This window comes from Salmo trutta, chromosome 13 (genome assembly GCF_901001165.1).
Source record: "Salmo trutta chromosome 13, fSalTru1.1, whole genome shotgun sequence".
Lineage (NCBI taxonomy): Eukaryota > Metazoa > Chordata > Actinopteri > Salmoniformes > Salmonidae > Salmo > Salmo trutta.
In genome coordinates this window covers 69,317,146-69,344,813 of record NC_042969.1, presented here as the reverse complement: position 1 = coordinate 69,344,813, position 27,668 = coordinate 69,317,146, and the positions used below count along the sequence as shown (strand labels likewise).

At 40.9% G+C, this 27,668-nt stretch overlaps 2 protein-coding genes across 3 annotated transcripts; both read right to left on the bottom strand.

Annotated features, from left to right (window-relative positions):
* Window positions 1–488: 488 nt before the first annotated feature.
* Window positions 489–16,044, bottom strand: LOC115206442 (homeobox protein BarH-like 2). Its single transcript, XM_029773451.1, has 4 exons — window positions 15,580–16,044; window positions 5,622–5,937; window positions 2,442–2,526; window positions 489–2,123 (listed from the first exon to the last, which is right to left on the bottom strand). The coding sequence occupies exons 1-4, from the start codon at window positions 15,764–15,766 to the stop codon at window positions 1,824–1,826; spliced, it is 888 nt and encodes a 295-aa protein (XP_029629311.1). The 5' UTR covers window positions 15,767–16,044; the 3' UTR covers window positions 489–1,823.
* Window positions 16,045–24,461: 8,417 nt separating this feature from the next.
* On the bottom strand, window positions 24,462–27,008 carry LOC115206441 (RNA-binding protein 7). 2 transcript variants are annotated; one of them, XM_029773450.1, is made up of 5 exons: window positions 26,803–27,008; window positions 26,157–26,319; window positions 25,979–26,060; window positions 25,777–25,852; window positions 24,462–25,530 (listed from the first exon to the last, which is right to left on the bottom strand). In XM_029773450.1, the coding sequence occupies exons 1-5, from the start codon at window positions 26,893–26,895 to the stop codon at window positions 25,186–25,188; spliced, it is 759 nt and encodes a 252-aa protein (XP_029629310.1). In that variant the 5' UTR covers window positions 26,896–27,008; the 3' UTR covers window positions 24,462–25,185. The 2 variants fall into 2 exon arrangements, with proteins under 2 accessions (XP_029629310.1, XP_029629309.1); XM_029773449.1 differs by having other exon boundaries at window positions 24,462–25,548; window positions 26,803–27,007.
* Between the last annotated feature and the right edge of the window lie 660 nt (window positions 27,009–27,668).

Sequence of the window (27,668 nt, the reverse complement as noted above, 5' to 3'; positions counted from 1 at the left end):
GGTTTTGTGGGTAATTGTTTCTGTTAGTGTGTTTCACCTGACAGGACTGTTTGGCTGTCAGTTTCTAGTTTTTTTTGTAATTGTATAGTGTTCCGTTGAAGTATTAAATATGGCAAACACTAACTCCGCTGCGTTTTGGTCCACTCTCTCTTCAGACAGCTGTTACACATATCTATGACAAGCTTTTGTGTCAACTCAGCTCGAACCTCTTGCTGCATGTCGGCAGAGGGTTTCATGCGTATGTGGTTACATTTCACATCAGATCAAACCAAAGATTCCTTGTAGCATAGTGAGAGCATAAAGATATTTTTATGGATGAAGATTAAATAAGCCTAGGAGTACACTTAATTCTGGTTCAAATAGTGTTAAAATACAAATGTGGTTTCCTGAAAATCAACTAACCTTGGAGTCCATGCTTGTGGTCTGCTATTTAATGTTTTTAAAATAGCAATTCATATGATAATAATAATAATGGTGGACTTTCATCATTCATATGGAAATGATTGCCATTTTATTAAGTGTATATAAAAGCACAAAACACATGGTAAAAATAACAACATACAGAACAATCAGCATTTTGTTGTCCATGCCAAAACAACTATTCAGTAGCTTACCAACAAGCATTATTTACATCAGAAAAATACTGTACTAGTTAATATCAAACTAAAAATAGATTTTTTGTTTTAAAAAAGGAACTCTTTACAAATAGACATCTTTGGAAGGAAACAACAGGAGGCAAAAGCGGAAAATAAAAGTGTTGACAAGCAGCTGAAGACAGTTTTATGTGGGGAGTCTAAGGCAAAGTTGGAGGAGTGCTCCGTTGATGCAAAGGCCTGCGGGCTGAGAACCTCTCTAAAAGATTTTAAATGTTTGGCAGTTTCCTCGTTTCTTTGGCACAGGCTGTGATTTATTCAATTCTACAGTCTCTGACAGTTTAAGAGGCTTCCCTCGTGGCAGTAAAATCACTCTGCCCCAGAGTCAAAAGAGAAAGGTAAAGGATTCGATACACCCTATTTTTCTCCAAATTAAAATATAATAATTTACATATACTGCATATCATTATCTAACATATATTTTTCTTTCAAGAATATTGCTACAGTATGTTACAGTGCATGTCTTTATAGATACAAATTGAAATATATTGTTTTGGAAACATCAAATGCAAAAGGAACACAACATAATTAAACGAGACGATGCTGTGGCTCTGGGACAGAAATACAATTTCGTTCAAAGCTGTACAGAACAGGTACAACGGCAGTGTTAACTGTAATCCAGAGCATATAGTAATTATGTATTATTTTTAATAAGCAAAAGTCAAACACTGTAAAATAACACTTAATTTATTATTAATAAACCTTGGTGTTTCTAGACTGATAAAAATATCCTCTGAGAGAAAAAGGCACCATGACCAGTGTGGTCATTTTATGTTATGTTATAACTACAATACTTAGGCAAACTGTATAGCATGTGACTAAAGGAGTCCTCTCGCAGTAGAACAAGCAGGTTTGAGGCTGGGGAGGTGACACTGTTGACACAGGGACAAAATGCACTGTACAATTCTGGATTTTTCATTTCTATGTATATGCCTGACACTATATGTAAACTCGTTTTATTCCAGTATATGCCAAAAGTGATATGGCAAAACCCAAATGATCTACCGTACCTATGAATGTCATCCAGTACAGTAAAACCTCAAACACGACTGAATAATCTACACCAGACAGGCTTTTTTCAGCGATCTTGAGCCACTACAGTAAGTGTTTCTGTATTCCAGTCAGCACCAGTCTTTAGCTGTTTCATTCATATATTAATAATTGTCTTATTTAGCTGGTGGTGTGTGTCTCTGACTGCATTGGGAGTGGCTGCTCTCGCTGAACTTGACCCTCGCTCACCGCCGTGGGATTCTGGGTCTCTCTTGCCCCGGCGACCGTGCTGAGGTTCTGGGGTTCCGATTGGGGAGCTTTTCCGTGGGCCAAGGCCTCTTCGGCTGCGATCCTCATCCTCTCATCCTCAGCCAGCCTGGCCAGCCTTTCCTCTGCCTCTATCTCCTCGGTGGTGGGGATGGAGTTCTTCTTGGGCCTGCCCTTGGGCTTGGTGGGGGCCTCCTGTCCTCCCTTCAGCACCTGGAGCAACATATCCCACACAAACACAGACACATGGCTCAGTGGGGTTGTGATAAATGCTGGCTGCGGTCAAAGGCAACCATGGTTATTATAGTAATTAAGGGAAGATGTATGGCTCTGAACTGCCCCACGTACAGTCATTAATTTGGGGAGTTAACGATTTGAGACTTTTGTTCTCTGAGCTGCTGACCTGACCAGACTAGACTTTGGTGTCCCAGTCCCTCATCATCCCTCAAACCCAGACATTTCCACCCCTACCACTCCTTCTCTCTACACTGACCCAGGGTCATTGTTGTTATGGGTGTGTGGCGCTCTCACCATTTTCTTCCACTTCATCCTTCTGTTCTGGTACCAGGTCTTCACCTGAAGTTGTGTGAGGCCTAGGGACTGGGCCAGGTCTAGTCTGCAGGGAAACAAAGACACACAGTACACACAGCAACTCAGTGTACATGTTTTTGAAACTTGAGTTCATTCTTTATAAGATGAAAAGCAGCAGGAGATAGACAACTGATTTACACAGAGAGGGTGTAGCTGGAGTAATCAAACTAAAATGAATGAGTTACTTTATCTTTCCAATCACCTGTTGACTACCCTGCCCTGAAATGCATGCCATCATCAGCCATATATATTGTATCATCTAGGTAGCGTTCCCTTTGGAGACCAGCTTGCATCCTAACCATGACTTTATAACCACATTCTGGCATGGTGCATCAAAGTACTGTAGTCTCTTTGATACACCCTCTTATGGTCCAGAGAGAGACTTTACACCTGCAGCATATAGGATAACCCTTATTGAACATCTGTAAGGGAGTTCAGTTATCCAATCAAAGCATCTGTATCTGGATGTTCAGGGGGGTATGGAATCCTGGACACTTCCACCACATGTTCTGATCCATGACTAATAAGGATATTGGTTGGCGTGTAACATGATATCCCAGGAAGGGGGTCAGTGAAAGACGGATCAGCCTACAGAGGGAGGGGGCTTTATCTGGTTTTTGAAATCTCAAGTCCTTCACACTCAAATGAGTGGAACTGGCTTTCATTTGATGTAAAGAGAGAGAGAGAGAGAGAGAGAGAGAGAGAGAGGGGTGTGGGAGGGAGAGGGAGAGAGAGAGAGAGAGAGAGAGAGAGAGAGAGACTAGATTACTACTGATCCATCAGCTTACCCTCTGATCTTGTCTCCTCTTCCTATCTTCTCATCCTCCCTTCTTTCCCGCCCTCACCATGTCTATCTGACCTGATTTGAAAGTATTACATAGAGGGAACTTCAGTCCATACAACTGTAGACAGTATAGACAGCCGCACGGCCTCAATGATTGAGTGCAGAAGAAGAGTGTGTGTGCATACTTTAAAAAAAACACTCTACACCAAAAAATACAGGCAAACTGCCCAGTGGAGGGACTGGAGGCAAAGAAAGTAATTTCAGGAGGGGAAAGCACCCCAGTTATTTATGGTCATTAGTCTTCTATGGAGGGAAACCACACACTTACAGCAACAGACTCCCATACAGTACTGTAGAATGACTCTGTGCTGGAGGCACTTACAAGTCCTCTGTTTGCTGTTCAAGTCTCTAACCTGTATCAGCAGGGATTTTAGTTGCAGCTTAATGCATAATGATAATGATGATGATGCTGATTGTACTAATCTCAATTAAATAAAATCATTATTGCCTAATGATTTAAATCATTACAGTCTGTGGTGTGGTGTTAGGGGCTTTTTATATGCTGTTTTCCTCAGAGCACTGTCTCAGTCAAAGACCACAGTGTCTCCAAGCCAAGAAATAGCTAAAGAAAAAAAAGCAGAGACAAGGAGTTATCTTTGGATCATAACAAAGTGAACTGGGGAGCACGCCACACTTGTGATGTGGGCTTTGAAAGGGGATTTTCTCTGTTTATGTTTTCCATCCAGCTGTGGGTTTAACTAGTTCATCACAGCCAGTGGGAATTTGATTATTGGCATTATACAGATTTGTCAGTGAGGGCAGGGTGGGTCGTTTGGATCACCGCTGGGCTGTTGTAGTCTACCTCAGCCTGCCTGGGAGTTCACAGGGGAGGTGTGGTGTGGCTCATTGGCTAGAACAGAGAAGTGTGATTTGCATTGAAGAAGAGATGCATTGTGGGAGTTTTCCCCAGGATGAGATGTGTATAAACAGGTTAGTTGATAACTTCACAACAATAATGCGCATATTTCAACGTGGCAGAACGCCGTGTGTTGTTGTGATTCTGGATGGCCAGATAGCTAGCAAAAATAACAAGAAGCTGCCATGTGGGGAATCGTAGTTGGCTTGTTTCAGCTAGTTTCAGCTTGTTCTTGATACCATGTTTTGTTTTGATGTGTTTTTACTGATGTCACGTCTATGCTAATATGGCTAGCTAGCTAATCAACAACTGTAACGATGTGTTTTAGAGACAACAAGTGCTCATCCTACAAATGTATTTATGTTTTCAATAAACATTGGAGACTAAAGATTGTTGACAGCATGTAAACTATTTAAGCCAACCCCGCCTGTTTTGCCTCATAAATCCCCAACAGGGTTGATAACAAACATGCTCTCCCAATTATTTTTCAGATTCTTCAGGGCCAAGCAGAAGGAACAGGCAGGTTTTAAAATAGTAAAGTTCCAGTAAATACAGTGGTGCCTTTTTAGTACAAATCTACAACAATATAAAAAATAACTGACCATTTTCAAAGCATTTTGTGGCTGTTGAGTTTTAGTAAAATAATGATTTATCTTCTCGCTCTGAACAAGCTGTTGTAACCATGTGTTGCTGAGGTTTACTAGCTGTCTGGTGTTCTTGTTGCTCGACCGAAGGAAAATCTGAGGTTTATGGCTCAATATTAACTTGGGTTATAATGGAAATACGTCCGGTAGGCCAAATCTGAAAGTAGGGTTTAAAATAAAATGGAAAATGTGTTATGGCCGTATGTCAGGTCTCGAAAATGACCCAGGGGCTGGAACGTACGACATGGATATTAACATGAATATTACCTCATCTAAATACAGTGTATAAAGCTAAATGCAATTTATATACACCTGCACATATATTACATGATTGGCAGTCAATCAATGGAGTATATTTCTGTTTGCTTGTGTTGGCAGATGCCCCGATTTTCTTGAATAGAGCAGTGTTTCTTTGTTGAGGCTTTCAAAAGCTTATGGTTAAAACGTTACTCTTGTCTCAACTAGAATGCTGAGGTAATGCCTGGATTAGAGAACTTAACATTACATGACACATTACCCAGGACATACATCAAAATGTTATGATGTTGATCCTGATCCTCTAGTCAGCTATTGCATTTGTTTCATGTTTTATGAAGTTTGGTTGCTTTCACAGAATTTCTCATTTTCACCAGCTTGAGTGTCACCGAATGAAATACGGTATGACATTTGAGAGGTAGTATAACACTGATCTATCAGGAGGTAGCTTCTTTCAAGTAACCAATCAGACTCTGCTTTCATTTTGGCCTATCAGTGGTGAGATGCAATACGATACTGACCTATCAGGGGTGGAGAGGTACTTCTGTTTCTGGAACTTCTTCTCCAGGCCCATGAGCTGCAGCTCAGTGAAGATGGTGCGGCTGCGTCTAGGCTTCTTCAGCCGGGGGGTGCTGTGCTCCGTGTCTGACTCGCTGCTGATGCTGACAGGTGTCTTGCTGTGGGAGGGCTCGGAGACCCGGGAGTGGTGCTGGGGGGAGAGTAGGGTCAGGTTGGGAACCCGGCCAGGGGAGGAGGGATGGGAAAGGTGAGGGGGCAGGTTGGGGGGCTGCCGCGTGATGACTGAGAGGAGGGGGTAGGCCCGCAGTGAGGAGGACCCTAAAGAAGCAAAAAGAGAGATAGGTCAGAGGCAGGGTAAAATGCAGAGCAATAAATACAATTGTACTTTTATATTCTTATTTTTAGTAGTGGTTTTATTTGGTACTGTATGCATCACCACAGATGGTAGTTTTTATAGACCTGTAATAATCATTTAGACTGGGTTCTTTTAAATTGCTCTTTTTTTACGAAAAGTGATTTGACCTCTTTGATGTAGAAGGTTTTGATCTTCATGACGCACTGTGTGTTTTACTCTGCTACTCTGAACCCACCAATAAAAAAAAATCCTTGGCCAGATAAATGATGTGTCTTGCCACCCTGAACACACACACACACACACACACACACACACACACACACACACACACACACACACACACACACACACACACACACACACACACACACACACACACACAAACACACACAAGGATGTAAATCCAAAGTGACTATGCCCCTCGCCGTTTAACTCTCTCCCCCATGATTCCTCTCTCTCTCTCTCTCGTCTTGCTCTCCGCCCACCCCCCACCTCTCTCTATCTCTTTATCTACGCAGACAGAAGCAGCGAGACGCCAGAATCAATAAAAAGTAACAAATGTCTGGGGTGGCCACCCACTGGAGCCAAGACCAAGGACGACGTTCTAGCATAAACATAATATCTGGTGGAAAAAACCTTATGGCTTCAAATAAACAGCAGATCCCCATGGCATAATTTACGACTGAACTAAGACTGACATAGAAACTAATGCTCTGTCTGCTATGTGGCAGGAGAGAGGGATGTGCATAGGAAGAAGATATAGAGAGAGATAAAATACAATGACGGAGTAGAGAGGACATTATGCTATCACATTACATACACAGTATACTCTTTCCCCTTGTGTGTTCCTCACTGCCTGTGGTGGATCTGCCTCTCTTATCTCTCCACCAATACATAGACAAGCTATATTATTCAAACCCAACACGCACAACTGAGAGGATACACCCAGGCAGACCGTTGTCTTAAATTTGTATCCCCTTTCTCTGACATTTTCAGTAATGTTCAGCAGTTATAGGAGCTGGTGTGGGGTTGGTTGGTCTGGGAGGTAATTGAGCATGGCACTAGGGGATGGGGGGGGGGAGATTTCTCGCTGCAGCCTGCCCCTACCATATCTACATCCCCCATTCTCTCAGACAGCACCTCGGGCTCATCCCTATATATATGACATCACGCAAGACATCATCGCAGGGCACTGAGCTCATCACTAATCGTTCACCTCGGAGAATCGTTGCTACTGCTGCTGTCTGGACATGATGCCTCCTTCCCTCCACAACGCTCTCTCTCTTTTTCTCTTTCTCTCTTTCGTTCTCTTTCGCTCTCTTTCTGTTTCTCTCCTATATTACTTCTGTCTTTGATGCTGAAATTGTGACAAACTGAGGGGAACTGTGCAGATGTCCTAACTTGTTTTTTATTAAATGGCATGTTTATCTCTGTTACATTTTAACACATATATCTATATTTCGGAAATATATTTGTATTATTATGGAATAATACAAAATACACAGAAATATCATAACATAATAAGTCCAAGTGATGAATTGTTCCTGTCACTTTAAATGAGAAGATTGATTGAAAAGCAAGAACGGAAACATCTTGATTTCTTTCACGTTCTTCAGGAAATCTCCTGTCAATGCAGAGCTTGAGGTTGTCTTTAGAGTTGTGACAGCTGTGTCTTTTGGATGCTTGTCAGAAGGGAAAAAATCAGACCTCATGATGACTTTCCACTGACAACTGAGCTGGCTTCCTGAGCCTAGATCTGACACATTGTTGACAAGGGCCAATGCCCGGTCAAAAGCCTACAAATAAACCATTTGTGTAGCAGGGAGAGCGCACTCTGTCCATGCTAAAGCACACTGATACTCTTGACAAGCACAATCGGAATGATCGGACTGGCACATGTGCTTGTGGTAGTCATTACAGAATAAATACTTCCTAATAATAGATCAAGAATAGGCTGGAAACATTTGATACACACATGCCTGTTTATCATGCGGTATCGATAATGTAATCGTTATTGAAGTTTTTAAAAATTTAGATTTTTAGAGTTTAAATTACATTATATACAGTACCAGTCAAAAGTTTGGACACACCTTCTCATTGAAGGGTTTTTCTTTATTTTTCCTCTTATCTACATTGTTGAATAATAGTGAAGAGATCAAAACTATGTAACAACACATATGGAATCATGTAGTAACCAAACAAGTGTTAAACAAATCTAAATATATTTTAGATTTTAGATTCTTCAAAATAGCCACCCTTTGCCTTGATGACAGCTTTGCACACTCTTGGCATTCTCTTAACCAGCTTCAACTGGAAAGCTTTTCCAACAGTCTTGAAGGAGTTCCCACATATGCTGAGCACTTGTTGGCTGCTTTTCCTTCACTCTGCGGTCCAACTCATCCCAAACCATCTCAATTGAGTTGAGGTCGGATGATTGTGGAGGCTAGGTCATCTGATGCAGCACTCCATCACTTTCCTTCTTGGTCAAATAGCCCTTACACAGCCTGGAGGTGGGTTGGGCCATTGTCCTGTTGAAAAACGAATGATAGTCTCACTAAGCGCAAACCAGATGGGATGGCGTATCTCTGCAGAATGTTGTTGTAGCCATGCGGGTTAAGTGTGTCTTGAATTCTAAATAAATCACAGACCATGTCACCAGCAAAGCTTCTCCATGAATCTCGGTGGAAACCACACATGCGGAGATCATTCGTTCACATTACTCTGCGTCTCACAAAGACACTGCGGTTAGAACCAAAAATCTCAAATTTGGACTCATCAGACCAAATGACAGATTTCCACCGGTATAATCTCCATTACATGTGTTTCCAAGCAAGTCTCTTATTATTATTGGTGTCCATTAGTAGTGTTTTATTTCCATCAATACAACCGTGAAGGCCTGATTCACGCAGTCTCCTCTGAACAGTTGATGTTGAGATACTTGAACTCTGTGAAGCATTTATTTGGGCTAAAATTTCTGAGGTGCAGTTAACTCAAATTAACTTTTCCTCTGCAGCAGAGGTAACTCTGGGTCTTCCTTTCCTGTGGCGGTCCTCATGAGAGTTAGTTTCATCAAAGTGCTTGATGGTTTTTGCGACTGCACTTGAAGAAACTTTCAAAGTTCTTGAAAATTTCCAGATACACTGACCTTCATGTCTTCAAGTAATGATGGACTGCCGTTTCTCTTAGCTTGTTTGAGCTGGTCTTGCCATAATATGGGCTTGGTCGTTTACCAAATAGGGCTGTCTTCTGTATACCACCTACAGTGAGGGAAAAAAGTATTTGATCCCCTGCTGATTTTGTACGTTTGCCTACTGACAAAGAAATGATCAGTCTATAATTTTAATGGTAGGTTTATTTGAACCGTGAGAGACAGAATAACAACAAAAAAATCCAGAAAAACCCATGTCAAAAATGTTATAAATAGATTTGCGTTTTTATGAGGGAAATAGGTATTTGACCCCCTCTCAATCAGAAAGATTTCTGGCTCCCAGGAGTCTTTTATACAGGTAACGAGCTAAGATTAGGAGCACACTCTTAAAGGGAGTGCTCCTACTCTCAGCTTGTTACCTGTATAAAAGACACCTGTCCACAGAAGCAATCAATCAATCAGATTCCAAACTCTCCACCATGGCCAAAACCAAAGAGCTCTCCCAGGATGTCAGGGACAAGATTGTAGACCTACACAAGGCTGGAAGGGGCTACAAGACCATCGCCAAGCAGCTTGGTGAGAAGGTGACAACAGTTGGTGCGATTATTCGCAAATGGAAGAAACACAAAAGAACTGTCAATCTCCCTCGGCCTGGGGCTCCATGCAAGATCTCACCTCGTGGAGTTGCAATGATCATGAGAACGGTGAGGAATCAGCCCAGAACTACATGGGAGGATCTTGTCATTGATCTCAAGGCAGCTGGGACCATAATCACCAAGAAAACAATTGGTAACACACTACGCCGTGAAGGACTGAAATCCTGCAGCGCCCGCAAGGTACCCCTGCTCAAGAAAGCACATATACATGCCTGTCTGAAGTTTGCCAATGAACATCTGAATGATTCAGAGGACAACTGGGTGAAAGTGTTGTGGTCAGATGAGACCAAAATGGAGCTCTTTGGCATCAACTCAACTCGCCGTGTTTGGAGGAGGAGGAATACTGCCTATCACACCAAGAACACCATCCCCACCGTCAAACATGGAGGTGGAAACATTATGCTTTAGGGGTGTTTTTCTGCTAAGGGGACAGGACAACTTCACCGCATCAAAGGGACGATGGACGGGGCAATGTACCGTCAAATCTTGGGTGAGAACCTCCTTCCCTCAGCCAGGGCATTGAAAATGGGTCGTGGATGGGTATTCCAGCATGACAATGACCCAAAACACACGGCCAAGGCAACAAAGGAGTGGCTCAAGAAGAAGCACATTAAGGTCCTGGAGTGGCCTAGACAGTCTCCAGACCTTAATCCCATAGAAAATCTGTGGAGGGAGCTGAAGGTTCGAATTGCCAAACGTCAGCCTCAAAACCTTAATGACTTGGAGAAGATCTGCAAAGAGGAGTGGGTCAAAATCCCTCCTGAGATGTGTGCAAACCTGGTGGCCAACTACAAGAAACGTCTGACCTCTGTGATTGCCAACAAGGGTTTTGCCACCAAGTACTAAGTCATGTTTTGCAGAGGGGTCAAATACTTATTTCCCTCATTAAAATGCAAATCAATTTATAACATTTTTGACGTGTTTTTCTGGATTTTTTTGTTGTTATTCTGTCTCTCACTGTTCAAATAAGCCTACCATTAAAATTATAGACTGATCATTTCTTTGTCAGTGGGCAAACGTACAAAATCAGCAGGGGATCAAATACTTTTTTCCCTCACTGTACCTTGTCACAACACAACTGATTGGTTTAAACGCATTATGAATGAAAGATATTCTACTTATTAACTTTTAAGAAGGCACACCTGTTAAAATGAAATGCATTCCAGGTGACTACCTCATGAAGCTGATTCAGAGAATGCCAAGAGTGTGCAAAGCTGTCATCAAGGCAAAGGGTGGCTACTTTGAAGAATCTCAAGTATAACATATATTTTGATTTGTTTAACACTTTTTTCATTACTACATGATCCATATGTGTTATTTCATAGTTTTGATGTCTTCACTATTATTCTACAATGTAGAAAATAGTAAAAATAAAGAAAAACCCTTGAATGAGTAGGTGTATGCAAACTTTTAACTGGTACTGTTTATCATTTGAAGGCTTTGACAATGGCAGTTACTCAGTAGAATGAGTCACCATTTTACTGTTTGCAGTGAAATCTCCAGCAACAAGCTCATTGGTTGTTTGCTTTTTACTCCTTATTTTCTGCACCTTTTCTCTTTGTTTAATTGGATTCCAAGATGATGATTCAAGACTTGGCACTCAGAGGCCAAATGAACCTACAGCAACATGTATTGCTTTGGGTACATCATGTGGTGACAGGTTGAGAAGTGTTACATTAGACATATATTTCTTCACTCAACAGCCATCTTGCCAAGCCAGCCCAAGTCAAACACTGCAGGGATGGGATGGGCAACAGTGTATGCTGCTTTTTAATCTGTTTCAACTCTCACAGATCAGACCAGTTAAGTGCCAATTTCAACTCAAATTTGGGTTTCATGAGATGTTTTGATGTTTCTAGAATGTTATGTGTAGTGTTGTGATGCTATTTTCTCATTTTCAATACGACGGCATTGTGTGTGCAGTGCAGCGTGCAGTGCAATCTACTGTAAAAATGGTGTGTGTGTGTGTGTGTGTGTGTGTGTGTGTGTGTGTGTGTGGTGTGTGTGTGTGTGTGTGTGTGTGTGTAAGCGTGCATGTGTGTGGTGGTTGCATGGGTCAATACTTACTGTGTTAACAGAGACATGATCCTACTCCTCAAGCTAGCCTCATAGTTAATAGCAGGCCTTATTGTCTGTGGTGGATTAACTGTTAAAATGGGATGAAAACCCTTGGCTCTCCCTGCTTCTTCCCTAAACCCTCAGCGGTGGCGTAGGACTATGCTGCAGTACCTGGGCAACTCGAGGTCCACACCCTCCTATTTGGCCGTTTTTCATCGCGCTGTCATGTGAGATTACGCCGGAGTTGATCTTTATCTCTCTCACCTCCTTACAGAAATCCAACTAAAAGCCTTGCCTTGGGTTCTGCTGAGAGATAAGACTCCAAATGAAATATTGTAACCTGCCATTACACTGTTCACTGCTCCCCTGCAAGGTAATGTTCTGCTGGAGGTCAGGTCTGTCTAGCAGGTCTATCACTCCTGTAGTTTTACAAGGCACAAAACGAGAGCAGAGAATACGCTCTGAGCTCATCAACTGGTTTTACTGTGTACACTGTCGTAAGGGCATTTGGCTTGGCACAGGTAAATGGACCGTTGTGAAACGTAAAGCAGGGAGCAGAGAGGCGTGATCTGTGACAGACAAAATCATCACAGAACAGAGAGGGTTGCCGGATCAAAGAGAGGAGTAATCGCTTTGTTGACATGTTGAGTGGCATCCTACTAGTTGATGCCATATTACATCAAGAACAAACAAACAGCTGTTAATTTGGGTATAAGCCCTCCAGGCCTCACAGCCTGGTTTGTTGCCTGCCCAGCACCACTGTCCTATAGCAGCCTCTACTGGTAACTGCTGGAGCAGAAGCTCCACACTGTAAAAATATAGAGTCCACTTTCACTGATGGGGACCACATCAGGCCAATGGCCTTTCGCTGGCCCTGGGCCTATAAGCCTGCCAGCTTCTATATTGAGCGTTACAAGCCATTGAAGTGCGGGACTATACTGTGTCTCACACCTCCTCAGCTACGAATAAGTGGTGGTGGGCTGGTTACTCTATCCATCCATCCCAGGGTTGCCAAAACCCTTTATAGTGCCCTCTGGCACACACCTAAACCACACATCGCCTGCTATTTATACCTTTGTCACTGTCATCATCAAATTGCAGCGGCTATTATTTCATAGTTTAGGCAATTATCATAATAGTTACTTGAGAAAGCAGTAGTCAATGTTGTTTTGACTCATAACAGCAGGATAACCCATTAAGAATGGATTTAGAAATGCTGCTGCATTTGAAGGACAAAAATGTGATAGTCTTTCATGCCAAATGCATTTTAGGAAAATGAATTTGTCAATCCCCTGTATAATTATAACACAGTGGTGAAAGCTTTTATGACTGACTGCAGAACAACAGTAATTGTCTTTAAATGACAGTTAGTAAGCCGTGATAAGTGGGAAGAAAAAGGAGTTGATGTTGATGATGATTTAGAGAAATCAAATCAAATCGAATCAAATGTATTTATATAGCCCTTCTTACATCAACTGATATCTCAAAGTGCTGTACAGAAACCCAGCCTAAAAACCCCAAACAGCAAGCAATGCAGATGTAGAAGCACAGTGGCTAGGAAAAACTCCCTAGAAAGGCCAAAACCTAGGAAGAAACCTAGAGAGGAACCAGGCTATGAGGGGTGGCCAGTCCTCTTCTGGCTGTGCCAGATGGAGATTATAGCAGCACATGGCCAAGATGTTCAAATGTTCATAAATTACCAGCATGGTCAAATAATAATAATCATAGTAGTTGTCGAGGGTGCAACAAGTCAGCAACTCAAGAGTAAGTGTCAGTTGGCTTTTTCATAGCCGATCTTTGAGAGTCTCTCTACCGCTCCTGCTGTCTCTAGAGAGTTGAAAACAGCAGGTCTGGAACAGGTAGCACGTCCGGTGAACAGGTCAAATCTAGTGCTGCTAGATGATTTGTAAACAAAGCATTATCTGTGTCTTCACACTTTGTGACAATGTTTTGTTTTGTGCTTTTTCAAATCTGCTTGTATTGATTAAGGAAGAACATGCAATAATTATTTTATACAATAATTATTTGTTTTGATTGGCCTTTCGAGATACTGAATGAAGAATGAAGGTAGTCTTCCTCACTGAAACAGTTGGATCAAGTGCACGTAACCCATGAAATTATGAGTTGTGCTGCAATTTACGAGATGACAATTGCAATGAATCTCTCTTCACAAAGCAACATACTTCTATGAATAAAGGTCATTGGGCCTGACTTGCACACTTTATCAGCATACTGTAAACTTTCATGGTGTTTGCACAATGAACTGTAGTGTCAGGCAGACAAATGTCCATCAGTGATGACATACTAACCACCATGTACCTGCCCTCACCAATATCAAACCTCTGGCCACATCTTGCACCCCCATATACACAGAAAGAGAGTTAGGTAGAGGGCCTTGCCCATGCTTCAGTAAATGCAAAGTGGCAGCAGTAAAAGTAATTAGGCAAGGCTCTGGGTTTAGCACAGCGCCCACATTAATCGTTCTGAATGAGGACAAGTGGCCTAGTGGTTAGGGCTCTAGAAACCAAAAGCCTGCTGTTCAACTAAGTGCAGGGTTGGTTGTTGTGTGTTCTGAGTTTATGTGTCTTTTGTCAGAAGAGAATATGTTAAGTTAACAGTGTCAACATAATTAACGGGGAACCAGGTTTCACTTTACAAACCGCCTTGATTACAACACTGGGACTTGGTTCATCCTGTATCTTTAACATGAACATAAAAGACTGATGCTGATAATGATCTGAATGTCAGAGTAATATATTAGACTAATAGTCTAGACTGATTGGAGGGATTTGCTGATTGCTTGTGAGACAGTATATTGAGGAATTGTTAAATAAATGTTATAGGTCCCAGTGCATTAGGTTTTAATTGTGAATGAAATAACATGGAAATTACTGTTAAACTGTGAAATAATGTTTTGGGTTGGAAAAAGCTTCAATCATATCTGCTGTTTTAAAAGGAAATTAAAACTATCAAGTCTAACAAATAAGTTACTAAAACACTGGGGTCTAAATTAAATCTACTGTACATGTTGCATTTATTTGGTGTTTTTGATTTCATAATTTCACAGGTTAAAGTTACATGACAAAATCTCTGTAAATAGCAGGCTATCACAATAGTATTCACCATAATATAGACCTTTGATCAATATAGACCTATATAGGCCTAACACGAATATAAAGGACCACCATGAGTAGAAGTGCAAGTCAGGCCAGTCGCCTGAGTTCATTTTACACATGGTCCATGTCTATAGCATTGTTGTCTTGCATTGTTAAACATTCATTGACAATCATGACGTCTAATGTGATTCTGGACCTGTCCCTGTTCCTTATTTGCTTATATTAGAGTAGATTTATCGAAAATAAAGTCATGCAAATGCAGCTCAATTTCTCTAAAGCTGTTATTTGACATGTAATAGATTCTGCACAGGTGTGTTGCGTCATGTTATGGTCTCTACTGACAATTGAATGTAAGATATTTTCTCAATACTCCTAATATAATCATTAGCCTTATGTATTTCGTGATATGAGTAGACACATGATGGACGATAGCCTGAACGTTACAGAAGAATAATAAGAATATGCCTATAACTCACTTTGTTCATGATAAACAAAATCAGATGTAGTTTTAATACAATGATGATTAGCATTCACTGCATGCATAGAAATATTATATATAAACCATTAACACCATTATGCATTCATCAGCATCCCTTGAGTTGACAGAGTTCAAGCATATTCACTTACCCGAACATGAGTGCAGAGGTTTAGGCCTAACGACGAGTGAAGGGCATACTGAGTAAAGAGAAAGTTTCTCAAAGTAATCACAAGTTTCCTTGGAAAGGATTTCGTCAATCATAAAAGTCTTGTAGCGACGCCTGGCTGCTTTCAGCTGTACCGGGGAGGAGAGTCTTAACTCGGCTTGACAGTGCATGATTTCCCGATGTGCTTGGCTTTCGCACTGTGCCCAAATATTAACTCAAAATATCAAAATGAAACCAGTTCAAACTTGAGAGTTGGGTGTCTTCAAGCGATTTATTGGTGCATTTTAGTTTTCCGTTTTCGGAACAGGCTTGCTTTGTTCTATCCCTGAGCAGCACTAACTACAGTTGCCTTCAACTTGAGCCGCGCAGTGCGCTTCAGAGTGGTTATTATGAGCTGAGTACAATGTGCCCGGACGCGCGGCTATATATAAACGATCTCCCCATACACATCTTTACTGCATGACAGTGCAGATGTCAATCAACGTCTCTCTCGCTCTCTCTCCCTCTCTCGCACTGTCCCTCTCTCTCTCCCACTATTCAATTCAATTCAAGGCGCTTTATTGGCATGAACAAACATGCTAACATTGTCAAAGCAAGTGAAGTAGATAATATACAAAAGTGAAATAAACAATAAAAATGAACAGTAAACATTACTCTCACGGAAGTTCCAAACGAATAAAGACATTACAAATGTCATAGTATGTATATATACAGTGTTGTGACGATGTGCAAATGATTAATGTACAAAAGGGAAAATAAATCAACACAAGTATGGTTTGTATTTACATTGGTGTTTGTTCTTCACTGGTTGCCCTTTTCTTGTGGCAACAGGTCACAACTTTTGCTGTTGTGATGGCACACTATGGTATTTCACCCAGTAGATATGGGAGTTTATCAAAATCGGGTTCGTTTTCGAATTCTTTGTAGATCTGCGTAATCTGAGGGAAATATGTGTCTCTAATATGGTCTAGTATGGTCTAATAGGCACTATCTCTCTATGACTTACAGACACACTCTCTCTCTCCCTCAACCGCTCTCACTCTCTCAGCGCAGCCCAAACCGGTCTCGCTCCTTTGGTCTTCCCTATATCCAGTCTAATTGCACAAGGAGTTTAACAACTTTACAGGAGGAACATTAGCCATATGATACAATATCTCAGATGACCATTGGAGGTATTATTATTATTATAAATTTGCATTATTATTATCTGCTTTAGTATTAGGCCTAACCTTTTATCAGCTAATTATTGTGTTCATATTATTTCACGAAAATCAATAGGACTACTGATTTTGAGACGCAACTCTCAATCTCGGAAATTACCTGGATGTGTGTAGCCTACTAAATAGAATGAATTGAAATGTTTGGTCATACCAAAGCATGATATTTTGTCACAAGCTTCAGGCCTATTATGTTAGGCCCAACTGGTGGGATTACAATGAATGTAAAGGTAAACTACGTATGCATGTAGTCTATTTGATGCATTTGGGCTCACACACAAATAAAACATATACTACTATTATTGTAATAGCTATTCTTTAAAAGCAATCAAGGGATAATAAAAACTACTATAAACGACTATACTAACTGGTGGGAATAAAATGAATTAATGTATATGTAGGCTACGTAGGAATGAATGTATTTAATCAATTTGGGCTTACACATCAATCAAAATCATATTATTATTATTATAGTAACTATTCTTTAAAAGCAATTAAGGGATAAAAAAAACGACTATAAACGACTATAAACGAACAGTAACACTAAACATGTTTTGCAGTACAACGCTGATTGCAGACTACCGCGAGTATAATTGTTGTGAGTTGAAAGAGAACCTTTTAGCCTTTGTAATTTCTTATGCACTTGTTTTACGATCGTCTTTTCTATTCCAAATTTACTTTCGCAGCCTAACACAATAACACACTAAAGGTATTTTTTTAAATGGTAATAGCAGATTATTATTATTATTATTGTATTGTTGTTATTGTGCCGTTAACTGTTTGGTTATTTGTTTATTATGCCGTTACAACGATTTGTAGTCCTATTTGTCAACGAATTTGGCGTTAAAACCAAAAAGCTATGGCATGGATATATATTCAAGGTAAGTAAGCAGCCGACATTTCAAACATAAAGACTCAAACATAAAGATGCGGTTTAAGTAAGGTTATGTTCCTTTTTTACTTGCAAAGAAAAATGACGTCATTCAAAGATGTATTATTTACCCTCAATTTAACTTCTGGCTTTATTACTATCAAGTGTTGTCGAATACCTACTGGCTATAGGATAACTGCCTAAAAGCGAATACCTATCTATTTTTCAATGAAACAGGGAGAGGACTAGGCAATTACTGATTCGTTTGTGTTTGTGGGTAACTGCCAAGATATAGACCTACTGTCTTTCACATTTTAACTTTTGGGTCTTGAAAATGTAATTTAACTAAAATAATCTAGATTATTTACTTGATTTCACCAGGAAATAAACAGTTGTAGGCTATATATCAACTGCTGGGCCATCGAAAGTAATTACAGAAAATTGGGCAAAGTATACAAGAACACTGATAAATCAGTAGGCTTAGAGAAATACATTGTATTTTATTGGTGGGTCTTATATGACCCTGCAACAGTTTAGGCATATGTCAGAAATAGTTTTATACGTGACTGATAACAATACTCCAACCGATGCTAAAATGTCCAATAAAATAACCTATTATCTTACTCATAAAGTGAGTTAATTAATATCAACGCCCAAAAGTCCATTATAACCTATTTTCATTACTAGTTACAGCTGCAAGGGAAATTAGTAATCACTCACACACCAATTGACAAGTGTGATTCCTTAGCTGGGAGGCTGCATATTTTCCGTATGTTTTCCAATATGCCTTCAGGGGCTTCGTTATGGTTGGACGAGGAAACTTCACCAGCGCTCCACCTTTGCTCTCAGTGGAACGTTTAAAATGTATTCCTGCTGAAGTATCATAAACTGAGATTGTAATACAACATATGTAATTAAAAGTTACAGATAGGCTAAAATGAAAATGTAGGCTCATATATCACCCGATTGCTTTCCTGAAACGGTTCAGATAACCAACTCAATGTGCAGTTCAAAGGACATTATGTAAATTTCAGATGGCTCATTTTATTCTGTGTTTAAGCAGAAGAAAGACCACAGCAGCGCTAACATCAGACGATAGTGTCAAGTTTACACTTTGAAATGGTGGCATGAACAGAAATTATTGTCATTTTCCTAAGACGTGGGGGTAAATATAACTCCCTGCCAGTGGCGTGTATTCATGGATGCCAAGGCAAGCCATGCTTCCACCCCAAAAATGGACTAAGAAAAAATACATGAATAATAGTTTAACTTTGGTTCTGTGTTTCATAATGTTCCTTCAATTCCCAAGAGGCTGAATGTATCTCACAGGAGAAAGCATCCGAGCGAGGGAAACAGCGCCCCTCTGTCTCTCTACGTGTAGCCCATCTATCTGATGCGGTCTGCTCCAAACGAGTATGACATTGTTGCCACACGTAGTATTGAAGGCAAGGAAAGCCAGCGAGCTTCTGGCCTCTCTTGACAAAAAAAGTATACACTTTTGCCAATCAGCGTTGAGCTAAACCGAGCGAGCTGAGCTGTGAATGGTAGTGGAGTACCAAAAAAAGAGTGTCAAGGGAAACCAGTTTGGATTTCGCTTCGCTCCTCATTGACAGAGAAGCTTGAATTGTTACATCTTGTTGTGTTTTTGTTCTCCGGTGGCTAGCCAGCAGCCAGCTAGCTAAAATTGTCCCTTTCCTAAATTAGACATGGATGGAGATAAGGATTTTGAGTTATTTCTCCGTACTGGCCAATGATTATAACGGCGCTTCTGATCCAACCATTAATTCATATATTGTTGTACCCCTGGCCTGAGAGGATGGAAGTGTAATATGTAACTAGATGTAGAAAGCGAATGTTAACTAGCTAACGTTGCCGATGATTGGAAGTTAGGATAGCGAGCAAACATTTTAGCCAGGTAGCCTAGGCCAATAAAAAATAAAAGCGTGTACTCTATGACCGTTTCGTCAACATTAAAGAGAGGAGGATGACATCGGCTTTTCTCTACAAGTAGGGTGAGTCAACATCTGTTTTACTTGCACGAACGCGCACACACACAAATCAGAGCCATGGACAGCCACATCATATTTAGCTTATGTTGCTTGGACTAAATAGTTTTTTGCATCTTTTGTCACTGTATTCGACTAATGTAACGAACCTGCTCGTAGGCCATAACAAGGAGAGAGACAACGCTGAGATAAATAAATAACAAAAATACATGTATTAAATAAAGTAACCTATATACAAATAAAAATGGTGTGTGTGTAAGTGAGTGGATGCGTGCATAAATGGTGATAATGAGTGGTGTTGAGAGGTGCCAAAATAAACTAACACAAAGAAGTCCCAAAATGCCACAACAGCAAAAAACATTGTCTGCGTGGAGTCTCTCGGCGTTTCCCATTTCGCTGACGACCCTCACAGCTCCGCCCACCGACATCCTATTAAGGAAAACAAGAGCAGGGAGAAAGAATACGGCAGACATGGTGGGAGGTGGATGTTGAAGTTGAAATGGTGCTGGAATAGTGGAGGCAGCTCCTGTTTTCTTTGCGATTTGGCATTACTCTCTGTGGTTTTAAATCAATAGTTGTTGATTTGCCCGCTTGCTTGACCATGCTGTACATCATGCTGTAGTTCATGTAACTGTCTGTTACTGTACATACAATATGCTTTGTGGACTTCACTGGAGAGAGGTTGCTATCCGGTTTTTGATAAAACAAAGGTGTGGTTGCATTTATTCTGCCACTGTGTCTTATTGTCTCTGCCTTTAGGCCTATACGGTGCATGCGGAAAGTATTCAGACCCCTTGACTTTTTCCACATTTTGTAACATTACAGCCATATTCTAAAATTGATTAAATTGTTTGTTTTCCTCATCAATCTACACACAATACCCCATAAAGACAAAGCAAAAATAGGGTTTAGAAATGTTAGCAAATTTATATGCAGAAAAAAACCGGAATTATTACATTTACATAAGTATTCAGACCCTTTACTCAATACTTTGTTGAAGCACCTTTGCCAGAGATTACAGCCTCAAGTCTTATTGAGTATGACGCTACAAGCTTGGCACATCTGTATTTGGGGAGTTTTTCTCATTCTTCTCTGCAGATCCTCTCAAGCACTGTCAGGTTGGATGGTGAGCATCACTGCACAGCTATTTTCAGGTCTCTCCAGAGATGTTCAATCGGGTTCAAGTCTGGGCTCTGGCTGGGCCACTCAAGGACATTCAGAGACTTGTCCCGAAGCTACTCCTGCATTGTCTTGGCTGTGTGCTTAGGGTCGATGTCCTGTTGGAACGTGAACCTTCACTCCAGTTTGAGGTCCTGAGTTCTCTGGAGCATGTTTTCATCAAGGATCTCTCTACACTTTGCTCCGTTTATCTTTTCTTCGATCCTGACTAATCTCCCAGTCCCTGCCTGCTGAAAAACATCCCCACAGCATGATGATGCTACCGCCGTGCTTCACCATAGGGATGGTGCCAGGTTTCCTCCAGACATGACGCTTGGCATTCAGGACAAAGGGTTTAATCTTGGTTTCATCAGACCAGAGAAACTCCAAATGGGCTGTCATGTGCCTTTTACTGAGGAGTGGCTACCATCTGGCCACTCTACCATAAAGGCAGAGTTCTGTCTTACTATCCAGGTCTGTGCCCAAACAATTTGAGCTTCTACTTTTAAAAATCCACCTCTCCAGAAACAAGTCTCTCACCGTTGCCGCTTGCTATAGACCACCTTCTGCCCCCAGCTGTGCCCTGGACACCATATGTAATTGATTGCCCCCCATCTATCTTCAGAGCTTGTGCTGTTAGGTGACCTAAACTGGGACATGCTTAACACCGGGCCAACCTACAATCTAAGCTTGATGCCCTCAATCTCACACAAATTATCAATGAACCTAGCAGGTACAACCCCAAATCCGTACATATGGGGCACCCTCATAGATATCATCCTAACCAACCTTCCCTCCAAATAAACCTCTGCTGCCTTCAACCAGGATCTCAGCGATCACTGCCTCATTGACCTCTTGATTTGCACCTTTGCACCACAGTATCTCTACTTGCAAATGTATCTTCTGCACATCTATCACTCCAGTGTTTAATTGCTAAATTGTAATTATTTCGCCACTATGGCCTATTTATTGCCTTACCTCCCTTATCTTACCTCATTTGCACACACTGTATATAGACTTTTTCTATTGTGTTATTGACTGTATGTTTGTTTATTCCATGTGTAACTCTGTGTTGTTGTTTGTGTCGCACTGCTTTGCTTTATCTTGGCCAGGTTGCAGTTGTAAGTGAGAACTTGTTCTCAACTAGTCTACCTGGTTAAATAAAGGTGAAATAGGCCACTGTGTTCTTGGGGACCTTCAATGCTGCAGAAATGTTTTGGTACCCTTCCCCAGATCTGTGCCTCGACACAATCCTGTCTCTGAGCTATACGGAAAATTCCTTCGAACTCATGGCTTTGTTTTTGCTCTGACATACACTGTCAACTGTGGGACCTGATCGAAACAGATGTGTGCCTTTCCAAATCATGTCCAATTAATTGAATTTACCACAGGTCGACGCCAATTTTTTATTGTGTGAATATTGATGAGAAAAAAACTAAATAATTGAATCCATTTTACAATAAGGCTGTAAAGTAACAAAATGTGGAAAATGTTAAGGGATCTGAATACTTTCCGAATGCACTGTCTATCACGGTCACAAGGAATTAACAGGTTATAGAGCAAACAATGCAATTATCACAACACATAGGTTGTAAAATTGCTTTTTTGGTGGGTGCAGTTGGCTTCCCCAGTGATTTTACCCGTGCACTGCAGACCCTATGTAGATTACAGCCGCCATGTTCAAAGTGTGAAGGATTATGGGGAAGAAAACATGGAGCTCTGCATGGGAAAGATTGAGCTCTTTTGGGTTTGATGGTTTGATCAAAGGGAAAAGATGAGAACAACTGTGAGAGGCTGCTGCTGTCTTTAAAGTTGGGAGACTGGATGGCGGGGGGGGGCGGGGGGTCAGTGGGGTTTGGGTACATTGGGGGTTTGGATACTTTGGCACCAATGAACCCTGCAACCTGAGTGCAAGGATTTGAGTTGATGGAAGCAGGCTCCTGGGCTGCAGGGAGGGAAGGAAAAGGGGTGTGCTTCTATATAAAGGCGCATCATGCACCCCAAAAATCTGAGGGGGCACAAAGTGTGTGAGAATGGCTGGGCTGTCTGGTCCGGCACAATCTGTACATTTTTAGAATTGTGCATTTTTCAAACACTCGAAACAGCTTTTTCCTGCAATCTAGAGCCATAATCATTAAGTTCATGTAAAAAAATATGTAATTTTTTTCTGCATATCTAAGCATACCTCTTGAGCAGTCTATATCCTCTTGACTGGTTATTTTTTAAATAAGAAACAAGATATGCTTCTCTGCTAAAATCTGGGTAAAAGGTTGAAAGGAATGTGTCTTAAGTACATTTAGTCATTGCCTGTTTTTCTAATGTCTACCAACCTTGCCAGTAGGCATGCCAGCTAAAATAGTTTGAAAATAGCTATTCTAACTGGATTGATAGCCTGAAATGGATTATTGGTATCTTGGGAACCTATCTGGGCTAAAGTCAACTTCATAAAATTGCTAGGTGGCAGTATTATAGAGGAACAATAACAAAAATATAAATGTTTTGTTGTTAAACAGGACAAATCTGAGGCAGTACGTACCCGTGCCCCCTATGGGCATGACGCATCCGCCTATAAATCCACACAGGAGCGGCCACTGACTGTGCCTCTAATCCGTCTGCTCTAGTGCTAGAGACGCCAAGCAGATCAATCAATTAAAACAGTTAGGCCCCAGCCAGCAGGGGTAATTACAGCCTTTCCAGTACTGCCTGTGACAGGGAACTGAGGATACTCTTCATTAGAGCCACTTCCAAGCATCGGAGCAGAATCTGACACTTGCCAGATTAAGCAAGACAAAGAGTTTAGTGTAGTGGGAGCAAATGCACCTCCACCTTTGGACCCAGAGCTTTATTGGGGATGTACATCTTGATACACAACGGGAGCAGTTGTTAGTGGCCTAAGCACTTTTGGAAGGGTATTTATGACCTCAACGTGGACATTGAGGGAATTCGGCAGGCACTTTGTTGTAAGCAAACTTTTTCAAAGGGCATCACATACAGCAGGGCCACTAATTGTAACATGAGGTTTCAAGCCTGGGCTGAAACAATGACCAAAGTAGAACTAATTCCATGGCTGAACAATTGTTTTAAATCATATCCAAAGGTGACCAGGCATTAAAGCTACAGCCTACCATAAGTCAGAAATAACACCTCATTTGGTTGCTCAAGTGATGAAAAGGTGACACTTCAATGCGACATGTCAGCAATGATATGATTGTCCCACCATACCATCTTGACAAGTTAGTTTGCATGGTCAAGTTACACAATGTGAAATATATTCTATGTAAACAGTTAGGTGACAAAGATATAAACCTTCACTTGAATGAGCATACCAAATAGAATAGACTACAAATCAGTTGTCTTGGTCATCTTCCTGAGTCAATAAAGGGGTGTGTGTGGCACGACCTGCCGATTACTTTCTAACCCACTGCATAAGCATATTGGTTACACATGGTCCATTAAAGACAGACGAGTCAGGCATGTGTGCGTGATTAACTGCATAGTTCACATCTGTGATCTTAAGCACGTCTGTAAAAAGTACCAGTTGTAGCAACATTTCAATGGATGTTTTCAGAGTAATGCTTTTCCTGTAAACAGAAGACCAAAAAAAATTACAAAATAAGTGTAGACAAATTATTTTTATGCCAATATTTCATGAAAATATCTAGTGTCACATGTACATAGAATCTGTTGTGTATCTTACAATTGTAAAGTACTCAAATTTAAAATAGACTAATCCAAAAATCACATTTGCAATTTAAAGTTGTAACGTAAGAAACAAATGTCACAGTAAATTTCAGCCTATAGAGTGCTGCGGGTGGAATTAGATTATATAGCTGAAATAGTACCAAATACCTGAGCAATTGACCACAAACAGTTGAGCACCATACCTTGTAGAAATGAAATACCAAGTCTTGACAAATGGCTCAGCTTTTCAAACAAAAAAAAATTGACAACCGCCCCTTCTAAGGGGTATGTATAATGATTAGTTTTGATAGATTTAACAATTCTCCAGGGGATGGTATGAACATATATTTCATCTCCCAATACATTTTTTACAATTTGTCACAGTAAAACAATTGGAAAACCTCATGGGTAATTTAAAAAAATATTGTTTTTACTTGGACACAGTCCAGTGTATTTAAAAAAAAAAAAGTCATTATCCTAAACATATGACTAACAGATTGTTTAAAAACAATGCATCTCCTGAGCTTGTAATTGTGTTTTTTTTCTCAATATGATCAGGATTTACACAATGAGTGTGGCATCCTGTAAAATTATAAAATATAGGTCATTTAAAGTGAAAAATAGTCACAATAGTCCTTAAAAGTTTCCATAGTCCATCAGTATCGTCTCCACCGACCATCTCTGGAGCCGTCCCGCCACCTGTCATCTCTGCTACGGCCGCCTCCGCTGCTCCCGCTCCTGTCATCATGGTGATAGTGTTCACCTCGCTGGTCATCTCGCTGGCTGCGGTGGTGCCGGTTGGAGCCGGTTTCAGAGCCTCCTGGGTAGCGCTGTTGTTCCCTGCCGCTGTCCTGCTGGTACCCCTGCCTGTTGCCTCGAGGTGAGGAGCTGTCCTGTTGCCAGGACCCACCACCTCCACTCTGTAGCTGCTGTGGTGGCTGCCCCAGAAGCCCGATCCCGCCGGCTGGGAAGCCTCCATTCACGCCCAGGAACTGCTGCATCTGCCACATGTTGTTCATCTGTTGAAATCACTTTTACTGATCCATGTCAACTGGTTAAATGATCATGATACAGGCCACCATGTAGTACTGTTTGTCATATGCTCAGGATACACAGTAAAATGAAATTGTTACTTGCAGGTTCACGTCGCAACAATGTGACATAAGTGTCACTACTGGAGATGAGGATAGTGCGTAATTGAATGGCTTGACAAGAGTAATGGTCAGTGTGGATGAAGGTATGCTCACCATTGCCTGTCTCTGCAGACTATCAGGAGAGGAGAAAGACCTCTGGATGGACCCCAGGTCTGGGCTCTTGTCATATCTGCACAAGAAACATGGCATTCCATAACACAGACAACACATAACACAGAGGCTATTGATGCACAATACATTCCCTTCATATGCATACTAACATTGTTGGAGGATTTTGCATTATGTTACAACATACCTGCCCCCAGCCCCATGTGGATTGGGAGTATTCACAGGGCTTTGGTTCTGGGAGTTCCCTGGGCTGTTAATGTGACTGCTTCCTGTAAATATTTATCCAAATAATGACATCTCAATTGCAGGCAGACCCAAGTAAAACATTAACAAATCAATTTATATGATTAGTATGGGGTTTACACCTGCTCTGAACTGTATTTTGAGAGTTCTTCCGAATAGAGTTGCCCCATTGAGCAGGTTCATGCCATAGGGTACAGACACCTCATGCTTGAAACAGACAAACCCAAACGCTTTCTGTTTTCCATCATTGTCTTTTGGGATTTTCACTTTGAACATAGGTCCTGCCTGCATCAAAGAGAACACAAAACAGACGATGAAGAACAGAACTGTAAAATAAGTTAGCCACTGTGCTCGCGGACTTGGTGTGCTAGCTCTGGTCCACGCGGATGCATCGGATCTGCACTGCATGTGCATCCGGGGCCTGCGCAAGTGTTTTATTTTGTGTTTTGGAGAAACGAAACACTGCGCGCTGGGGATCTATGAAAGGCGACAAATCAGAGGCAACTTATAGTTGTCGTACAATGGACCAGAGCTAGATATGTGTTCGCTAATATAGCTAACTAACGTCGTTGTTGCATACTAGTAGGTAGTTAGCTAAGGCTGAATGAACTATATTGATCTGGATAGCTAGATAATTACACGGGTCAGAAGCTTCCACATCATTATTTGTCGAATAAGTTAGAGAAATTATCGCAATTAATTTAGCTAGCTAACATTAGCTAGCTAACATTAGCTATATCGGAGCTAGTTAGTTCAAAGCTACTGCACCTGTAAAAAGAGCTCGAATAAAAGTTCTTCCGTCACTTTTGGATCTAAATTTCCAACAAAGAGGGTCCTGTCTGCTTCATCCGCTACTCCCATCTCGCTTTAATTATATCTAATGCACTTTATCAGGATGTAAACAATTTACAATGCGCGATTTTTATACAGTTGATCCGTGGTACGACCGTAAAGTAAAACTGCCATCATTCGTCAACTCGAGTTGCAATAACCATCATGTTTTGCGACATATGCCGTTGAGCTCCAGTAAAAAAAAGGCATGCCATCAAATAAACCAGTGGTGGAAAAATTACCTAATTGTCATATTAAAGTAAAAGTAAAGATTGAAAATAACTGAAGTGAAAGTCACCCAGTAAAATCCTACTTGAGTAAAAGTAAAAAAAGATTTGGTTTTACATATACTTAAGTATCAAAAGTAAATGTAATTGTTAAAATATACATAATTATCAAAAGTAAAAGTATAAATCATTTCAAATTCCTTATATTAAGCAAACCAGATGGCACCATTTTCTAGTTTTTATTTTTATTTACAGATAGCCAGGGGCACTCTCCAACAGTCAGACATAATTTTAAAACAAAGCATGTGTTTAGTGAGTGCACCAGATCAGAGACAGTAGGGATAACCAGGGATATTATCTTGGTAAGTGTGTGCATTAGACCATTTTCCTGTCCTGCTAACAATTGAAAATTAAATTAGTACTTTTGGGTGTCAGGGACAATGTATGGTACATACTTTTCTTTAGGAATGTAGTGAAATAAAAGTAGTCAAAAATATAAATAGTAAAGTACTTTACCCCACTGCAAATAACAACATGTCATTAGTTGAGTACACATGAGCCTCACCCCCATTAGCT